This window comes from Thermobia domestica, chromosome 1, assembly GCF_964235325.1.
Source record: "Thermobia domestica chromosome 1, izTheDome1.hap1.1, whole genome shotgun sequence".
NCBI lineage: Eukaryota > Metazoa > Arthropoda > Insecta > Zygentoma > Lepismatidae > Thermobia > Thermobia domestica.
This window is the reverse complement of record NC_137454.1, coordinates 31,427,498-31,448,306: the sequence shown is the minus strand read 5'-3', so window position 1 is coordinate 31,448,306 and position 20,809 is coordinate 31,427,498. Positions and strand designations below refer to the sequence as shown.

Genomic DNA, 20,809 nt, shown 5'->3' with positions numbered 1-20,809 from the left:
TATGCCTCGAGTCTTCTGGATCGATTACAAGCTGGTATTTTTTTCTTCGTGTTCTGAAATTCTCCTTAGTCCCACTCTAATTATGGAATCCAAATTTTTGGTTTAAAGAAATTACTCGCCTGTTTTGTTATTGGTATCAAATATTTAATCATGCCCTGTATATCATTTTGTATATGTATCACCAATTCGTCTATATTTGTATTTTTACTTACTTGTGGAGACTGTAATTTTTTTTTAAAAAAATCTTCCATTTTTCAATTGTATTTGAGGTCATTTCTTTCATCGGTTCCATCATTCCCTTCGATGTCCCATCTAACCCATAACTTCCCAGCGTGTCCATATGGACATGCAAATAGGGGTAACTTTTTATGCCTGGGAGATTTTATGTGTGGAATTTTGTGACACGGCTCACAATGAACACACTACAACAATAACAACAAAAATTTCGTTATTTTCACATCTACTACGATAATATGGAACAAACCTATCTGAAAATATTATCAAATCATGAAAAAAAAAAAAAATAATTCGGGCAGTTATGGGTTAAACACAACTACTTAATGATCACTTAGATTGCAATTGTCAAGAATTTGCCAATTTTCTAAATTTCCTATTATGTTTTCTGTTACAATCGTAATATCTATATTATTTTCGCCACCCACAGGGCCTCTAAACGTTAATGAATTTTCTTCTTTGTTTTCTCTTGTACAATTGTACGGTCGATATGTAAGTTTTGCTCTTGTAGAAGTAGATCTAGTTCTCACCTCGTCTGTTTCTGTACTATGCCAAAGGGCAGATTTAACATTGTTATCTGCACAAAGATTATTCGTTTATTTACATATGAGTGGATACTGTAATGGGAGGAGTTGCATTACTGGGTACACATTGTCTCTAGGGGGCTGAATGTAAAACACGAACCGACTTAAAAACACCAGTCAACTTGTAATAAGTGGCCATTAAAAAGCACAAATGCTATAATCTAACAGTCAGGGAAGAAGTTCATCAGGAGGGCCCGCGCGGCAGCGTGAAGGTGTGTGCGCGTCAACGACGGGGATATATGTATAAAGGGCGATAGTGTAAAAACGCTACATATGACATAAAAGCACATACTTTGTGTGTAGTTCAACTTTGCTACACTTCGATGGACATTCTGTTCATTGCTTTCACATATCACTTCGCTCCATAATGTCTTCCTTATAGAATAATACGTGGTAAAGAGCATATTTTGCACTTCATATTTCTACTTTATTACACATGTGAGAGGTAAGATCCCGATATGTTTTGATTACTTATACAATACTATTATGAAATCTAGTAACATATTTCTTCTGTAGATTTTACAGGTTTATAACTAACTAAACTAGCTAACTCTATGGCCTAACTCAGAGGTTCAATGTCACATTCACAAAAGTTCTCCACTGACTTCTATCCTTAGCCAGCTGGATCCAGTTCCTACTTTGTATTCCTATTTTTGCGATATCCATCTTAATATCGTCCCCCCATCTGCTCCTAGGTCTTCCTAATGGTCGTTTCCCGATTGGATTTCGTTAAAACTCGGGATCTTTCTTCCATTCTGCCTATATGACCTGCCCACCTGAGCTTCCTAATTTGATGATCCTAACAATGTTAGATAAACGGTATAAATTATTCAGTTCCTCGTTATAAAGTTTCCGCCAGTCTCCATTCGTTTCTCTTGAGTCCGAATATTCGACTCAGGATTTTATTCTCAAATACTTTCAGTTTGTGTTCTTCCCTCAAAGTAAGTGACCATGTTTCGCAACCATACAGGACAATAAACAAGATTATCGTTTTATATACTTTAAAAGCTTCAAATTCCTAGACAGAATTCGCGACGACAAAAGATTTTCAACTGAATAATAACACGAATTCCCTGTTTTTAGTCGACATTTAATTTCTTCGTGGATATGGTTTTGAACTGTTAATATTGATCCTAGATATTTGAAAATATCCACTTTATCGAAAGTATTATTTTATATTTTGAAGCATCCATAATTTGCAGTATAACGATCCCGGCTAACTTCCACGTACTTTGTTTTCTCTGCACTTAGCTCTAAATCCATGTCCCTACAAGCATTTAATGTCATCATCATAGGTATTCTGCCATTATTGAGAGGATACCTATAATAATATTTCTGCATTTCTTTCTATTGGTCTTCTGTCACACCCTATCAGACTTACATCATCAGCCTGTTGATTACCATTCAACTCTATGGTCTGGTTGCTTTCTTTGATTTTCGTTTCAGCGTACTACAGAGCAAAGTTGAATAATAATGGAGACAACACATCTCCTTGTTTCATGCAATTCTAGACGTTGAAGCTCGTGGACAAGAATCTTCCTTCTCGGATTTTACTTTGGGATTCATTTAAACACATCTTAATTAATCTTAACTAGCTTTTTCGGTACTCCAAATTCTGTAAGAATGTTGTACAACGTTTCCTTTTTCACCGATGAACTGGGATATTGTATTTACATTTCTTTTCGAGTATTGTCGAATGGTAAATATCTAGTCGATAGTTGATCGATTTCGCCTACATCCGCATCGATCATCTCCAATAACTTCATCTGCATATGCGAAGATCACACCACTACCCCTATTATTATTATTTCATTTTTGTATTTTTTTAAACCTTGATTTTATGCATATTACTTATGTATATTTAATATCGTAAAACGGAAAGAAAAAGAGGGTGGAAAGTTCAACCTACTTTTCCTCAACTTTATTACTTTTTCTATTTATTTACTTATTTTCCCCAAATTATTTTATCGCATGTCACTGTTGATCATTTTTTTCTACTCTCATGATGAACCATTCACTCTCGATAGCAAAGTATTTACATTTTGTTTCCTCAGCACAGCCTTTCCCAACCTGGGGTCCGCAAGCCAATCTGAGAAAGGCACACCCAGTTGTGAGAAATACACCATTTTAAGTTAAATGATAGAATTAATAATAAGTCAATTTGCGTGAGAAGTTATAGTTGACCTATAAGAAGTTGCCTATACTCCATTTTTTTTTTTTTCCTGGCAGAGCCTAAAAGCGTGTAGAGATTGAGGTACGTGTTTCTAAATATCTTTAAAAGAAAATCTGACGGAATAAGTGACTCGAAAAGGAAAGAGGGAATAAGAAATTCTTGCTCGACATTCTTTCATTTGTCAAAAACCCTTCACTAAGCTATTTTCTGTGGTACATACATTCTTCCCTCTTTCCCCTGCACCCTTCATATAGCGCTTGTTGTTACAAATGGGAAAAAGTAATGTTTCATCCAGATTATTTATTTACAAGTGATTTTACTGAATTACTGCGTCACGGTAAAGGTAGGTGGTAAAAGAAAATCTGGCGAGTGAGATGAACACTCACACTGACACCCACATACATACTAACATGTGGAAGAAATATAAATACTACCCGTACATATTGCAAGGGGTCCTTCATATGTATTGTAAACTCTAAAGGGAGCCGCAGTGTGGAAAAGGTTGGGAAAGCTGCTTTAGCATGTTTTTCGTGTAAGTACCTTTCGATGTTATTTTATTTTTTATATACTTACGCTGTTCTCGAAGATTTATATAGCTTCGTAAGGGCACGATAAATGGGAGATCATTGCATAGGTATCACATTACGTACACTCACGTATTACAACATATGAATACAGGTATCATATGTTAAATGTGGGGTTTTGCACAGTAAATGTATGAATATATATGTGATTGCTGACGACATAAACACACTGAAGACACTTAGGTTTCAAGACTCGATTAACTCATATGAGTGATGATGATATCTTACCAGGTGATGCTTAGTATTTTCTTTCTACTTTCTATCACTCCATTGACGTCTGTTTGAAGCTTGAACGATAAATATCTCTATTAGTTCCTTAGTGTGTTTGTGCTCTAAACGATTATACATGACAGAAATAATTTTTCCATGAAATTGGATCACATTTTGTTTGTAACATAAATTTATAAATACACAGAACTTTATTCAAAATAATTTGTAAAAATAAGTTGTTTATCATAAGTTAATATAATGTACTGTTTCGGCAAACCCTGTCCTCTTCGTCGATAACTCACATGAAATTCTTGTGCCTTTCTGCTTGCTCTAGTAACTAACACACGCGTCTTTTGTGCATGGGCTCACGGTGAGAAAACTGAACGCATTACGATGGTTCGGATTCCACCTTAAACTTGGGTCCACGTCTCAAACATGCTTGTTAGGGCCAAAGAATGTTCTTTTTCGGAGTGGTGTCCACCTAAGAGATGTAATCTTCAAACATTGAACACAGTGCAAAACTCCTGTCCTTTGGGAATGTGTTACACATTGCTGGTAATAAATATTGTGTTCAACATGCTCCAAAAATAGTTTTTAAATGTGTCCCATCATATAATATTCAGAAACGAATGTTACAAATAAGCAAAAGCCATGGTTGCAGTGATTGTGTGCTGATCAACTATCACTATGTACAGTAAATGACAGAAAAAGTTTAAAGGAGGTAGTAGCGTAAGGGTTTTAAGAACTTTAAGGAGTTTTTGGTGCAGAAAAGTCTATATTTGTAGCTGTAATAGTGAAGAGATTCACCGCATTTATGCATACCGAGAAATTTTCAATATTTATAGTAAAGAATGGAAAATGTATATAGGCAACAACAGAACATGAACTTTGCAGGCACGAGCACTCCAATTTTGAAAAAAACAGAAAAAAAAAAGAAAAAAGAAAGAAAAGAAAAGAAAAAAAGAAGAAAAAGAAAAAAAAACAGAAAAGAAAAAGCTATATTTATGGCTGTGGCTATATTGGTGACCTGGATATTCTCAATTTAAGCGTGATTTATTTTTAATCTAAACTGAGCAGTAATAACTTTTCTCTACTATAGTAATAAAATAATTCTGGTGAAATCCTTAAAAATTTGTAATGATAGAACATTATCGATGAGTTATTGTCTACTTTAATCTAGAAGAAAAGGTGTTATTAACACGTTATTCTTATATCTACTACCTAATTTAATTTATTGCTTTCCTTTTACTATTTCACTAAATTCATTCCTAGTTTATGGAAAGAAATTGCAATATACGAACATTTTCTGAAGCATTTTACAACATAATATTTTCTGAACATTCTGATCTGTGACGTCATTCCAATAACAGGTCGTTTTTCTTTTTGTGACGTTAGCAGCGCAGTTTTGCAATGTTTCATATAATATATCCCTACAACTAAGAATTATCGTACGCTTTTTGGTAATATCATAATGAAGACTAATTTTACTTGACGTGGTGGAATGATTAAATGAAAACTCTTGGCCAGCAAGCAAATGTCGTTCAGTGTTTCGTGGTAATTTTATACAAGCAGGTAATCTTGTAATTTTAAGATTATAGCACTGACCATGCAAAGTGCTTCTCAGTGCTCAGCACAATCCTACAAATATCGTCCTATATTGCATTTGTCTTCACAAGTAAGTTCTGGTACAAAGTGTTTACAGTAGCGAGGAAAAAAAAGTTTTCAAATACGTTTGAGAAGAAACGATTTAACTCTAGCGCTTGTTTTAACCCCATCACTTCTCAACTAAACACACACAGACACATATACATAAAGGACAAGATGACATTCTAAGTAACAACAATTTCATGTTGAGTTACTCAGAGCTACCGAGGAAGGCAACAGAGATTCCTACACAATACAGCGCATTCACGGTATACTTCAGACTAACGGCTTACACAACTGCAGAAAGCTGTATACAAGAATTAATACATTAGATAAGCTTTCCCTTCTTAGTGTGCAGCACTAAGATTTAAATTTTTACCAGTGTAACTTCCTTCAAGAGCCGCCACTGCTTTCGACGCAATAGATGAAGGAAAACAACTTATTTGTCACAAATTATACATCTATGCGTGAAATTATATTTAAACAAACATTTATTAAAATATACTTTATTTGTAACTTGAATTCATAAATATACAGAACTTTAAACCAAGTAGTCCCGCAATTAAAGGCTAGAACAGCATATGACTAATACGGAAATACATAAGCTAATTTTCATCTGAAAAACATGTGAAAAATTTCAATGTAATGGCACTATTGATACAAGGAATGTAATTAATTTGTTCAAAGCAGAGAAAAAATATTAATGTAATCAGTAATGTTGTTTGCAAATAAATTCAATTAAATAACAAGATTTTTTTTTTTTTTTTTTCAATAGGAATATGAACTCAATAAACTTCAAATCTTTATGTTATTTAAGGAAACCAAATCGTTTCCTTTTGATCCCCATTTTCTCTTCTTCTTCCAGTGTTGCCTTCAGCGTGTTGTTCAGCTCAATTCCTACACCTTTGCCAACCTGCACACAGAAGATAAGTAATGTAAGACATATATCGTATAACATTTGGCGCATAGAACACATAAGAATTAAAAGAATCTGTCAATTACCTTTTCACCCTCAAAATTTAGAGAAGAACGAATTTTTTTGCACACCTAAAAATCAATGTTGCACTAAAATATATTGTAAACTTTTCTGTCTTTTAGAGTAGAGCTACAAGACGGTACACGGGAGTTTGGGCTTTCCCATCAACTTTTATTATAAAAGTTTTCCTGTTGAATACAAAATATTACAAATAAGTATAAGTTCCTCTAATGAAAATGAAATGAAATCTTTGAGTTTTACGTCCTACGGTTATGCCGGTTAGGCTAAAGGAGACGGTGATGATGAGAGATGAGTGAAATGGTGGAGTGAAGAAAGTGGGAGGAAACGGGAGAGCCCCGAGAAAACCCACGAGCACGGTGTTTGTCCACCATAAAGTTCACTTGGCGGGAGCTGGAATCGAACCCGGGACCCCAAGCACCAGAGGTGAACGCTCTACCACTGAGCCACCGCGCCCCCCAAAGTTCCTCTAATATTTGGAGGTTTGTTGGTGTGAAGTTTAAACGAATCCAATTACCATGCGTCTTAGAGAATTTAGTAATTACGTGCCTCTTAATGACCGAGTGTCTTACAGAGGTAGTACAAGAGCTCAATGAGTATGCGCCAATGTGTGTACGAAGGGTACCTCCCAATAACCAGACGTCTTAGAGAGTTGGTGGCTTGATCAACCAGGCGAGATTGATACTTTCTATGGTGTGCTGTCTTCTTTTATCCTAAAATGTCGGCTACCCTCGTTGATCTCCGTCATTTGCCGACCGTTGGCGATGGTGAACGACGTCGTCTTCGTGAGAATAATGTAGTCTATGGAGTGTTTACATCTAGCATGGTGTGAAAACATGTAGAACCTTACAATATACTCATTAAGCTCTTCATTAAAACATCAGCAAGACAACAGTACATTGTAAGGTTAATAAGATGTAATTTAGAATTATCAACAACTTTTACATTTTATGTCTAACTAAAATATTGACCAGAGATAAGATATTTTCAGTCTATAAATCACATCGAGCTGAAAAAATTAACAAGCTTGAGGGGAAATTCTTATGCGTAGTTTTAGGGGAAAAAAAATCGAAAACTAACTTTCGTGGCGCTAAAGAGTATGTCATTCGTTCGTAACAAAACTTTTATAGTTTTATTTTGCTGGAAATATTGTTATTTATTTATGTTCTGTTTGTGGTATTGTAATTTTCCTAATACTCCTTTACGCACATACTATTTGTAAATGCTGGCACAATATTATATCCAGTTACAAACATGACTATAATAATAAATATTGAACAAACTGATACGATACATATTAAATATTTTAAAGACTCACCTAAGCAGGAGTTATTTTTTGCCTTGTCCGTATACGTTTCAACGACTGCCTGACGTCTTCTTCAGTACGAATCTCTCAAAGAATTCTTTCGTTGCTTAGTGGACTCGTAACATTCAGCCGGAAACATTCATGCAGTGCAGAAAAGTTATTGTACTTCGTAGACATCAAGAACAATCCTGAATTTGTTTTTAAAAGAACCCACTACTGATAATGTAAGTCCACAAACCAAAGTAAAAATTCCAAAGATGATCACAAGCCATTGTTGAAACGTAAACGGATTTTTTTTTTTTTTTAATTGCTTATGGTCAAACCACAACTCTCTTTCTCAGGTAACGGTAATCTTAACTTCAACTGTTTGAACTTTCTTCCTCATTTATATGAAACAATATTTCTAACAACATTGTTTTCTGCTTGAGACGAAACACATCAAAGCACGGGAACAGCAAAACATTACAGGATGTAAATAAAACTTTTTCAATAATATCAACAAGCAAATATTTGATTATGAAACAATCTCTCTGAAAGAAGAGAAGCAGTCAATAAACTCAAAATGCACATTACGTCAAATTTTCGCCGAGAGCTGCCCATATTATCAAGACTTAGGTAAAGAGAGTATTTAGTAATAGTCAAGGGATTATGGACTTCGTACATGGAAAATTCAATGTTTGATGGGATTTTTTAAAACCTAATAATTTGGAGGAGCAAAGTGAGTCCTGGGAATTAGTTTTATTTCGGAGGAGAAGTAAATGATGTACTTTATTATTATTATTATTATTATTATTATTATTATTATTATTATTATTATAAGATATTTCAAATTTAAAATATGTGTGTATAAAAATCTGATACCTCATGCTATATTTGATACTAAGAACACGTATTCTTGTAAGCACTTTCGGATAAGCCGACTTCTGTACGTTAATTCACAAAATGTTGATCTGATAAAATTTGTTATGTTATTAAATTTGACAGTTTTAAAGTCAGTGTTTTTATTATTATTATCATTATTTTTCGTTAAATCTGGTGGCTTTTGCTTTGAAATATCTTGTTTAACGTTACACGATTATGACATTTAGGCTGAAAAGGACAGATAATAAAATGTAAATCAATTATTATGAAAGAATTAGTGAAATGTAGACATAAGGGATCCCCAAGAAAACCGAAGGAAATGATATTACCCATCAGAAACTAAGTGGGCCTCAGATCAACAATGGACCAGAGGTAGATACTCTACCATTGAACCGCTGTGCATCTTCTGAAATTACTAACATTAATGACACTTAATTAGATTATAACGATTATAAATATAATCAACAACTTGAATATTTTAATAATAAATCAAACAAACAAACAAACAAACAAAAAAAAAAAAAAAAGAGATCAGTTTGTTTCTTGTTAGCGGAGTATGGTACGTTTTAATTTTTATCTAATGAGATTTTGGTAGATTTTAATATTAATCTATGGAAGTTTGGTAATTCAGTTTTAAATGAATATACACTTGACTCTCGATTATCCGGTACGCGACTATCCGGCCTAGTTTTAAGAATTAGGCCTACGATTTACATTAATGTAAGTTAGGCATCACATAATTTATGTTAAAATGTGAACAGTTTACATGTACTGTACGAATTCTTTAACTTACTTTTTCTCTAATAAATTCCTGAAACGTGCAGTGCAGTACAGTGCATAAACATTTATAAACTACTGGCACAGAGCCAAATAAGAAGTGACAAAATACATACTGTATTATAACAGTGGTTTCGGCACAAAAACTTTTGTCTTCTGGTATTGGTGGGGCAAAAATGAGTGCACAGAACTCCGGCCTGCCCTTCACCACATCAGGTCGGATACTCGGGAGTCTACTATATATATACAGTATATAACAGTAAATCACTACAAATCCTCCACATACTGAACAGTAAGAATACAATAGTATTAGGATATTTCACTGTCCAATTTATTGTGGTAAATCAACTATCAAAATTCAGATTTGGCTGAAAATCAGTTTAATATTTGCTTTTTTATTTTTATTAAAGATTAAAACGAACGTGAAAAATACTTGTATAGCCAGGGGAAATATCATGCATGTAGCGTATGCTGTGAACTTGCTCCGTTTACTGTCTCCTACAGACTTGAGTAATGAAACAATTTCATTACGTATGAAGTGACTGACAAGATTTCTTTCCATTAACATATGTCTTTCTGGAAATATTTTCCGAAATCATGGAAAATATTTAGGCTGCACGTGGGACAACGACACTTTTATGGATACTTGAATATCAAAACATTTTACCACTATAAAACATTACAGAGGTCTCGAGACAGCGGACAGAAAGGACTAATAATACTTCGAGAACGAATTAGTATTGGAACCGATCAGATTATTCTAACAAGACGAAGCGCCGAGATTAGTCTTATTGATAGTCACTTCTCAAAATTTCGAACCTTAATAAGCCTATCATATAATGTTGTTTGAATTCGCTATCTCACATCTACTCAAAGGGAACTGTTAAAAGATATCAAAACAGATTGCGAATACATTTTATCACGGAGACATTATCCAATGATTACTTCGTTAAAAACGCCATCAAGTTGTAACTGTTGAGAGGAGAACCACAGGACACGGTAAGTCCTCCAGAAAAGAAGACCGAAATCATCAAAATTAAGGTGAGTCAGAAAGATACCTATCTGTTACTATGCTTGAGTCAGTATACTTACAAATACACTAACATCCCTATATCTTGTTGAATAAATTACTAGACTGAAGCTTGTCTTCCTGATTTCATTTCACTTCATGTCTAAATTAGCACTTAATTCGTAGAATTGAATGTTATAGTGGTACATTCTTTACTTTTATCAGTATCTTTTGCAAAGCTCAGTAATGTATGATTTTATAAATGGGGGTATGTTCATATTATTATTACTATTATTATTTCATTTAGCTGATTCTTTAGAAAACACTATCCTACATACGATCATTTGAACTGATATTCACTCAAAAGATACTATTATGATTATTGTAATTTGCACCTTTCAAGATCCAGAAAAAAAAAAAAAAAAAAAAGTACAATTCGATGCATGCTGGAAAATTGCTAAAGGGATAGTGAAGAAACCCTCTTCCCTCTCCTGCTTACATTTTGTACTGATATACTTTAATCATCCATGTACTCAATTTCCTACAACTGTTATTACACAGGATCTGTCCCAAAAGAAACGAAACTAAGTTAAAAAAAAAAAAAAAGTTACCAATAGATCCAGATACACAAAATATTTTTCAAAGTCTGTTGGGTGGATGGTTTCAGATCCTTTTTAGCGGCGAAGCTATATGAAATGTGGACCTACAGTTCGACGTGGGATCCGAACCACATGAGCTTACACCAGGAATATTCATCCTTCAAAGTAGGATCGTTGAGTGTCACTACAACAACTTCAGTACTGCTTCCACTGTTCATAGCAGCGCAGGATGTTTTGATCTAAGATGTCTTGCAAACCACACGTAATAGCTGCTTGGACCTTTGCAATTTCCCAAAACGGTGTAGGCTCAGGCCGACTATGAGCCTCAGGAACACAAAGAAATCGAATTGTACAGTCTGTAGAAGTGTTGGCATACCTTTTCTGCTCAGAAATTCTCTCATGTGCAGTGACACGACATACATCTGATTTCGGCAAGTCTGCTATATTTGCGACTATCCTCACACTAAAATAGACTTTAGCCACATTCTTGAGAATTCTGAACATTGCTTAACGTTCGGGACACTGTTTCGTCCCTATAAAGTTGTCTTAATATTACAAGACTATCAGTAACAATCTAACAGCTGTAATGCCATACAGACAATTGAGTTGAATAAGTGTATGCTTGATATTCCCCACCAATTGAACTGCTCCCCAGCCTTTTGAGTGGTAGCCACAACTTCTCTCATTTCTTTCGGGACAAAACCTTGTATATCCAACACAATTCATAAAAAAATATTACTCTGACTTTCGGAGGTAGAATAATGTTTTAAAATATCTGCAAGATTAAATTAATACGTAAAAAGTACCCTCAGTGCATCTGCTAACGTTTCCGGGTGTAAGCTTCCGACGCCTGTTTTGAATGTAGATGCAATCTGACCAGTTTCTGTCACAGCCACCACAACTCCTGCTTTGCTACAAGTTTCTTCTTCGGCTGTAGGGTCCACCACACAGTGCTCACCGATCTGCGAGAATAATAATACGAAAAATATGAATGCGTTTTTATTTTTCTTTAACAATACCACTATTATCTACCTGAATATTCCTTTATATTATAAAAACAGCAGCAGACACAAATTTTTCTTGTTTTATCAATAACATCGGAAAAAAAACAATGGTTAATTTAGAAAAAGGTTATATTATATATACAGGATACTAAAAGAAATTCATAACTTCTATACAGACAAAAGGATCAAAATCGTATATTTTTCAATCTTTATACAGCTGTGACCCAATCTCCAACAAGCAATTTATCAATTTAGTGGGTAACCATCTTGTATGTAAGTATAATATATCAGTAATAAATTTTGGTTACTGTCCTAATAAAATATCTTTCGGACAGTTTTGAACTTGCATTGGTGTTTATTTTTATTTTCTGGGTCATATGTTTAGAGTTTGTTAAATGACTCGAAAGCCTTTTTCGCTTTGATTGCAGTCTGAAAGATCCATCCAGCGGAATAAATCTTTGCTACCCTTGGTTATAAAATTAGTTTACTGCTATTAAGTATTTCTCTTTGGTTTAATGATAGTCAGTCGAACTTCACAACATGAGTTTAACGTGGGATTCGAGCCACATGAACTTCCTCCGGGATTTTAAGCTGGGATCAGAAAGTCGGGTAGGCCGGGATCGAATTAGGGAACCCTTGCACCAGAGATAAGCGTTCTGTCACTGTGTCCCAAAGGAGCAACGGACACTATTTGACGAGACTGGGTCATGTAGTGTGTGGCATATATCAGATAATTCACTTATAAATCAATAAATTTGTTTCATCTTGAAACTTTTCGAGCAACCAATGATTGCAGCGATCAATACATTTAGTAAAACAGTTTTCATTAGTACGTACAAGCTTTTCTCATTTCCTTTTCGCTATAATACTCACGAAGTCACGATCAGCCATCTTTCCTAAAAATTTAACTAGCGCCACTCGGAGAAAATGAATAAGAAGTGATACGCATTAGACAGCAAAGAGAACTGGGTTTAGTTCTATACACATGATTTCCTTAACCCTATTCTCAATCTCTCTTCCTACTTCAGTTTCTTAATTTCTAATCTTTCACATACTTTTTGAATTATAAGCAGTGGTGCTATTCAGCCGGTTCGCCAGAACCGATTGTTATACCCAGACATAACAGTAAATTTTACCCAGTTCTACCTTTATTTTTAGAAATTCTTACAGTTACAAGATTAAACATATGATCTCTCAGAACAAGTTATAAACGTTTAGTTCTTAATGCTCAGATTTCAAGAATGAGAACTGGGATCACATGAGTGTAGTGGTGAGAGTTATTTATATTTGTTATATATATGTACACCATTATCAACAATTGTTGATCCATTGCTGGATTAAGGTCTTTCCAATACTTTTGACAACCATCTATCTTGGATAATTAGTTTCCAAGATATTCGCAGTGCTACCTAATTTCGTCACACACCCTTGTATTAGGGTGCTGTGTAAGTCTCTACTTGTCATTTGTGGTATCTAGTAAAACACTTGCTTTTGTTTACCTTGTATGGTTTGTTTCCTAAGGGGATATATCTATCCACTCTCTCTCTGTCTCTCACTCACTCTCTCTCTCTATATATACAGAGAGAGAGAGAGAGAGAGAGAGAACCGGTTGTTAAAATATTAGAATAGCAGCATTGCTTATAAGGGAATGAAATTGGTTACTCTATGTCAATTCTACTAGCTTAACCATGTCGGTCTCGGCGTCCCCCATAGGGGACATAAAATATGACGACATTATTATTTCTCTACAACTTTAAAATCAAACTGGCAACATTGAAAACTGATTTTAAAGTTGTAAAGAAATAATAATGCCTAATTTAAACTAATAATAATGCCTAATTTAACCAAACCAAGTTAATTCGAGCTGAACACTCAAATAAAACAGATGATCAAAAGAAAAATAAAGATTTGTCTCACCAACACACACAGTAACTACAAGTCCTCCTCGTTAGTCTAGTGGCTAGCGGGCGTGCTTTTGGTGCAAGGGGTCCAGGATTTGATTCCCGGTGGGAGAAGATTTGAACGGTGTTTCCAATTCCACCTTAACACTTAAATAGCCACATGTACCAGCGGTGGTATACGGTGTTTCCAATTCCACCTTAACACTTAAATGGATGGTGTACTACTGTCCGAAGACCCGTGTTCCACCAGTGGACATTGATTCAAAGAAGTAGAATGCAAATTCCAGAAGAGAAGGCCTCTCGGTGTAATCTATAGTCATGGCCTACGGCTTCTCAAATAACAATTGAAAATATAAAAATAATTTACCCTTCTGACTAAAAAAATGTAAAAAAAAAAAAAAAAAAAAAAAAAAAAAAAGACCTTGGCCTGTCGGTGCGATTCAGTAAAAATAGATCTGCGTTCTAAACTTTAGGTCCACGCCCCGTATGACCTTGGTCTGAAAAGAGATGTTACACTTGAATATACAAACATACGAACAGTGACTGCAATAGAACAAGCAGAACCGGGTAGCTAGAAGGTATAGCAGACAATGATTTAATAAACGATATATTTTCCTTCGCCAGCTTGTTAAAGAGCTAAAATCAGCATGAAAGTATACTTTCTAAATCTAGTGTACATTGAAATTATTCTATTTCTTCCAGTGTTCTGGATCACAGCTCAGCAGCTAAAATAAGTAAATTAATAAAAATCACCAAAATATTAAAACTAATATATAATATGATACAAGGAGAAAAATAAAATTACCTTGCTTAATGTAACAAGGATGGGAGCACCAGAGACATCGAGTCGACAACAGTCGTAGGGATCATCAGACAATTGCAAATCCACTTGTCCACCATCCACTGTGGTATTGAGAATACGTGGAATTCGGGTATTATGCAAAGCGGCTTTTACAGCTATAGATACAGCATCAAAGAGATTGCCTCCACATTCCAGGATCTAAAACAAAGATAAAATCGATCTTAGTACATTAGGGTTGGTTGGTAAAGCTGTTTTTTTAAAGAAAGGTTTAAACCAAAAAACGAAAAATGTTCTTAAAAGTGTAAGTGTTCGTAAAATCTTGATAAACATACATTTGTAGGTTCTCAGGTTTCACTCCCGTATATTATTCGAATTATATTAAGACCTTAATTCCTCAAAGAGATTATACTACAAAAGCAACTTTTCTTTTATACATACATATATATATATAAAAGTATGTTTCTTTTGTGATTTTTTAAATAGTTTATTATTATTGGTATACAACTGCAATCAAAGGAAAATCCTAAATATTATTTCGTTTTAATAATGTTTACTATTAACAAAATACATCGAAGTACCGTACCTTTTTTTTTGGGGGGGGGGAGGTCATACGAACCCCATGAGAGGCACTTATTGAAATCAGAAGTATCGTTGGCATCTATTTCTGTATAAATGGGTCGGAGCCAAAGTGGACTCAAATAATTCGTATCTTTATTCACTCTTTTAACTGAAATCCAAATTAAGTCGTTGTATTTCTTTAACTTGGACTAATAAAAGTCGTAGTGAATTAATTTGGACTAAATTTGTTCTTCTATACTTTGCAGTATTTTGAAATTGTCCATATATAATTCTATATAATGGTTTCACTTGTGCAACTGTTTATCTTTTTGTCCTTCTGAAGTAACTCTTGAGAATTATATTAACAAGTATGTAAAGATCAGCACAACGTATTTTTATCAGGAGTCCTTCGTGAGTGAGTCGGCAGACGTATCGCATTTGAGGCCAATTAGTCCCGGTTTCGAGTTTAAATGGAGGACAATTTCTCTCGGATGTAAGCCGAGAAGCGGTTTGGATTCCGCTTTAAGCATACGTGACCCCTTCCATCATAACCCGGTTGTTACATGATAACACCAAGGCGAAACAAACTTATTTCTGTCCGTATGTGATATAAATACATAGAGCAAATTATTTAAACCAAAAAACCTGGTTTAAACAAAATAATAATAATAATAATAAAATAAAAGGTTAATTCCACGGGAATGTACACCAAAAGTGTATTTTCTAAACTTATGTGTTTCGCTTGTTTCTGTCACCCATATCTTCGATTGAGATCTAAAATTATGAATGCTATACAATTTGCTGCATTTTGTAAAGTGCTGAACTGACAACAGTGCTGATCCAATATGGCCGCTCTGTGAGACAAGCTGAAAGGCATATCAACTGACATTTAATTGTCAATCATTCATTTTATTGAGAAGAGAAGAAAAAGGTGTTTACAATTTTAAGTGCAGAGTACCGTATTGTGTATCACTACATATGCGAATGTTGTCTACTTTCAGCTGTTTAAGTGGTATTTCATATTAGAAAACTGGTCTTGTGCTGTAGTGTGCGTCACGAAAAAAACACATTTTTTCCTGCTGAAAGTTAGTTATTGCATGTAACGGTTTAATACTTTCAATTTTCCTTCTTGATAGATAGAGCAACTATTTGCCGTGATATTGATTTGGAAACTCAAATAAACACAGACTTACAATTACTGAAGTGTATGTAGTGTGCGTCACGGGTAGTGTGTGTCACGTTCAAGCATGGTGAAAACTGCTGCACAACGTCAAGCAGAGCCGGAAATAATGCCGAATTTCGAAGAAAAGAGACTCAAAAACAGAGAATTAGACAAGAAAGGAAAAAGAAAAATTTTACAATTGAAGAGAAGGAGCATATGCGAAAGAAGAAGAAGAAAGAAATGAGACGATATCGTCAAAAGAAGAAATTAAGCACAGCTATTGATGCTATGTTAAGTAAACAAGTACCAGTGCATCTTCACCTAACAAAGTGTTTTCATCTCGGTGTTCATATGGGAAAGCTATGGCTAAAGTTAAAAGAAGCGTACCTCATAGTTCGAATAAGCGTAAGGTTGTTGTTAAACAATTGTTTGAACAGTTTGCACCCGACAATAAAAAGCCAGTCAAGACACTAGATCAAAGTTCATCAAAAACGGCAACTGAAGAAGCAGCTATTTACTTTTATTTAAGGGATGCAATATCTTACCAGGCACTGGGACTTCGAGATTGTTTAATCATCAGAGATTCATTCGGCAAACAAAAAGTTCAAAAACGGTACTCGTTCCTAACACTCGGTGAAACAGTTCAAGAAACAGAATCCTGATATAGAGATTGGAAGATGTAAATTCTGTGAACTTCGGCCGAAACACGTCTGTTGAACGCGAACACCACCAAATCTTTCTGTGTATCAATCACGAGAATGTTAGATTACTGTTAAATTCATGTTCATTTCTGTCAAACAGCACAAATGATCTGATTTCGTGTCGTAGTGTGCGACGATGAATCTGAGATCTGTATGTTTCATACTTGACAAGAATGTGGCGAATTACCAAAGTTCGTTTCGCTTCTCAACTCTACTCAACCAATGGACACGAATATGGAAATCACCTATCAACAATAGACTACTGATGAGACTGGCAAAGTGCCGAAAGAGAAAATGTCAGGAACATTAAAGGAAGTGATGAAAAAACTATAGAATAAACTACCCGTTTTTATAGCATGCATTTATACTGCGTCACCAGGCAAATTATTTTAAAATCCTGACAAAATGGGGATGATTTAGTTTTAGGCTGAAGACGACGTGGACCTACTGATTATAGTGGAATTCTAACCACATTGGTCTTTCAACTGTACCCCCACCGGGAATCGAACCCGGGACCACGCTATCCGAAATCAAGCGTGCTAGCCACTAGGTCTAAAATGTACCGGAAAACACAATAATCATGCAAATAAATTTTATGAAAACATGCTAAATCCTTTCTTGGTCGCTCAATAAGTATATTTGAGTTTGCTCTTTCATTTCTCGAATACCTTTCGACATACCCTTCAGTTTCCTATTTTTTTTAAAGTGCGTTTTGGTTTCTAACAAACATTATTGAAACGAAACTACTGCAGGTATCGATAGGCATTTGAAAAAATAAAAGAAACAATATACTTATTGAATCACCAAAATGCGTTTATTTATTTAACGAACACCAGATACGGCTCAGAGGCCATTTTACACTAAGGAAAGGATTTGGGAAAGTGTCGGCCAGAGTGGATTTGCTACGTACCATCCCGGCATTTTCCATAGGACTGAGGGAAAAAAAGAAAAACCCGTCAGAATGGTCGGCAGCGGTATCGAACCCACACCTCCCAACTGCGAACCAACGCTGTACCAACAGAGCTACCTCAGTAGCATGTTTTGGAAATACATTCTATAGTTGTAAGAGGTACGATGAATATCAAATTCAAACTATCAATAAGATTCCAAACAATAGGAAAATTTAAGTGTTGTCATTGAAGGAAGTGTAGTGTGCGTCACAAGTGAACTGTAGTGTGCGTCACAGAGAAATTCCATTGTCATATGTTTACTACAGTGAAGTGAGAATGAAACGGTGGTTGTGAGAACACTGCATTCCTTCTGGAAAATGTTTATGTACAAAATACATTTTGTAAAGTCATACGGAGAAATATTTCCTAAATTCAAAATATGAGTAAAATTTTACTTCCCTTTCTGTAGTGTGAGTCACGTTTTAGTGTATAAATATAACCGGGTATTTTAATAATTAAATACAAAAATACCAATATGTGGAAATTATAATATGTCCTTTCTATAATCATATTTAGTGGTTTGTATTTAAAAATCGTTATATTCATTACCATAGTTAAGGTTTAAAATATACGAGCATGTTCCCTTGTAGAGTGCGTCACGCGTGGAAATAGCCAAAAATAAATAAATAAATAAATAAAAGAAACGTTTTTTTTTTTTTTTTTTTGTTTTCAATAAAAAACATGGTTTTTGCCAACCCTGTAGTACATTGTAACGTAAGATACATATCTTTTATTCTCAGTTTTATGTTAATAAAAATACTACAGTTGACGCTAAGGGAACAATAAACTAATCAAATGATCTTACGTTAAAATTTTCTAGGTTAATGTTTCATTATTGCTGATATTTTGTCTGAGGTAAAACTTTCCCATATATGAAAGACAGGATTTAGAACAAGGTAAAATTATATCTTTGACTAATCTCGTTATACGTCTGACATTTAGTAATTATAATGAAAACTTACATCTTCCTCAGCGACATTTTCTTAAAGCATCTACTGCAAAGTCATCACATCATATGGTATCAATCGTTGTGGTATTAAAGTATCAAATAATAACATTTCTTCTAGTAATAAAAATGTATAAAATACCTCAATATTATCAGTAACAAAAGTTACACTCTTAAATAATGAACTTTCATAGAATCACCCCTGAATGGTGCAGATGTATATGGTTGCCACCCTGAGATTACAAACAGTGTAAATCTTCTATTTGTGAGTAACGTAATGCATCTAATACATTTTTCTAGTGTTCTGAGTTTGCCATCAGTATCCACAAACTAATAGATCATTCTTTCATTTTTTACATGGTGCAATTTGTTGACACATTCCACTATTTATTTAAAATTTAAGAAAAAATAATAAATAATTCGTAATACAATGATTTTTCTGTACATTCTGTAAAATAACGAATATTTAAATACGGTAATTTTTTTAGTAAGTTGCTGCAGGTTTAGTTTATAGTAAGCTGTTGTACCGAGATTGTAATTATGTGCTGAAATAAAATTGTGTGAAAATAAACCTGTATTGTACCATTCAACCCGTAGACATCAAACTTGATGTTCCAGATTGTGTCCCATCTCACGTTGCCTTTGTCAAGATACAAGTCACCATTTTTGTCCGTATAAAAAAATTCATAAAGTTCCTCTCAATTGAACAATTCGTTCCCTGTAGTACTTAAACATTATTAATTTTGTGCTTGTACGCATTGATATCTCGTACTAGGGATGGAAGTTTCGGACATCTTTAACATCTCTGAGCCTCATAGTCTTTACCGAAAAGAACATCAAAACAACTATTTATGAATACAGTTATAATTAGATGACATTTTTCTACTAAATTTACACCAGACTTAGAGAAAACTATGCTTACCAGAATATCAATATAAAGAATCCAACACTGTTGACCAGGCAAAATGCAAAGAGGTCGAAGGTCAAAGGCCAATGGACTTTGATAAGCTCTACCTAGACTTGCACTGATTTCTGTTCCAAGCTCTTCGCCGCCTCGGCCCTCAAATTCTGGAGTGGCATTAGCTGAGCTAAAAATTATTGAAAAAATCAGTGATACAGATTGCAACAAAAATATGAACTTCTCTTTAGTGTTTATTAATGTATAAACATACCAGGTATATAAGCTTAAATCCGCTGTATGGTCATGCATGGCGTTCGTGCGTGTATGAAGCTATCATGGGCACGCCATACCTGTTGTTTGTATGAGTTGGACATCTGGCAACACGAATCAGTGCACATCATCAGCAAGTGCAAACAACACAGTGTCCCGTTGGTAAGCATGTCTAGTTTTGTGCCAGACAAAGAGCATATGCAGCAAGCAATGGCGGATCTAGCCCGGGGCCAGGGGGGCCTAGCACCCCCCTTCCAGTTTCTTGATTGAAAAAATAATTGAAGCTATTATTTATAAATTCTTGAAAGTTTGTAGTAAACTCATGATATACGTATCATAGTCTGAAGTCCGACTGCCCTCCCACCTTGTTTCAGCTTCTATATCCGCCACTGGCGGCAAGCTCTGCTTTTTTGCTTCTATTTTAAGAAATCGGCGGCCGAAACCCATCGAATGCTTATGGAGGCCTATGGTGACAGTGCTGTATCGGAAACAACGTGCCGAGATTGGTTTCGTCAGTTCAAAGACGGCAAGTTTGACCTGAGCGACAAGAAGCGTGAAAATCTGCCCCAAAAGTTTGAGGACCATCAATTGTAGGCTCTTTTGAACGAGAACAATAACCAATCGCAAAAAATGCTTGCC

At 34.8% G+C, this 20,809-nt stretch overlaps 1 protein-coding gene across 3 annotated transcripts in view; it reads right to left on the bottom strand.

The window, feature by feature from the left end:
• Positions 1-5,919: 5,919 nt before the first annotated feature.
• The window catches only part of Rrp42 (exosome complex component Rrp42), a 102,215-nt gene continuing 87,325 nt past the window's right edge, over positions 5,920-20,809 (bottom strand). For all 3 annotated transcript variants that reach the window (XM_081756398.1, XM_081756389.1, XM_081756407.1), the window contains exons 3-6: positions 19,922-20,087; positions 14,686-14,880; positions 11,782-11,937; positions 5,920-6,342 (exon numbers count right to left, since the gene is read on the bottom strand). In XM_081756398.1, coding sequence (XP_081612524.1) covers positions 6,238-6,342; positions 11,782-11,937; positions 14,686-14,880; positions 19,922-20,087 — 622 coding nt within the window. In that variant the 3' untranslated portion in view covers positions 5,920-6,237. The remainder of the gene's footprint in view (positions 6,343-11,781; positions 11,938-14,685; positions 14,881-19,921; positions 20,088-20,809) is intronic.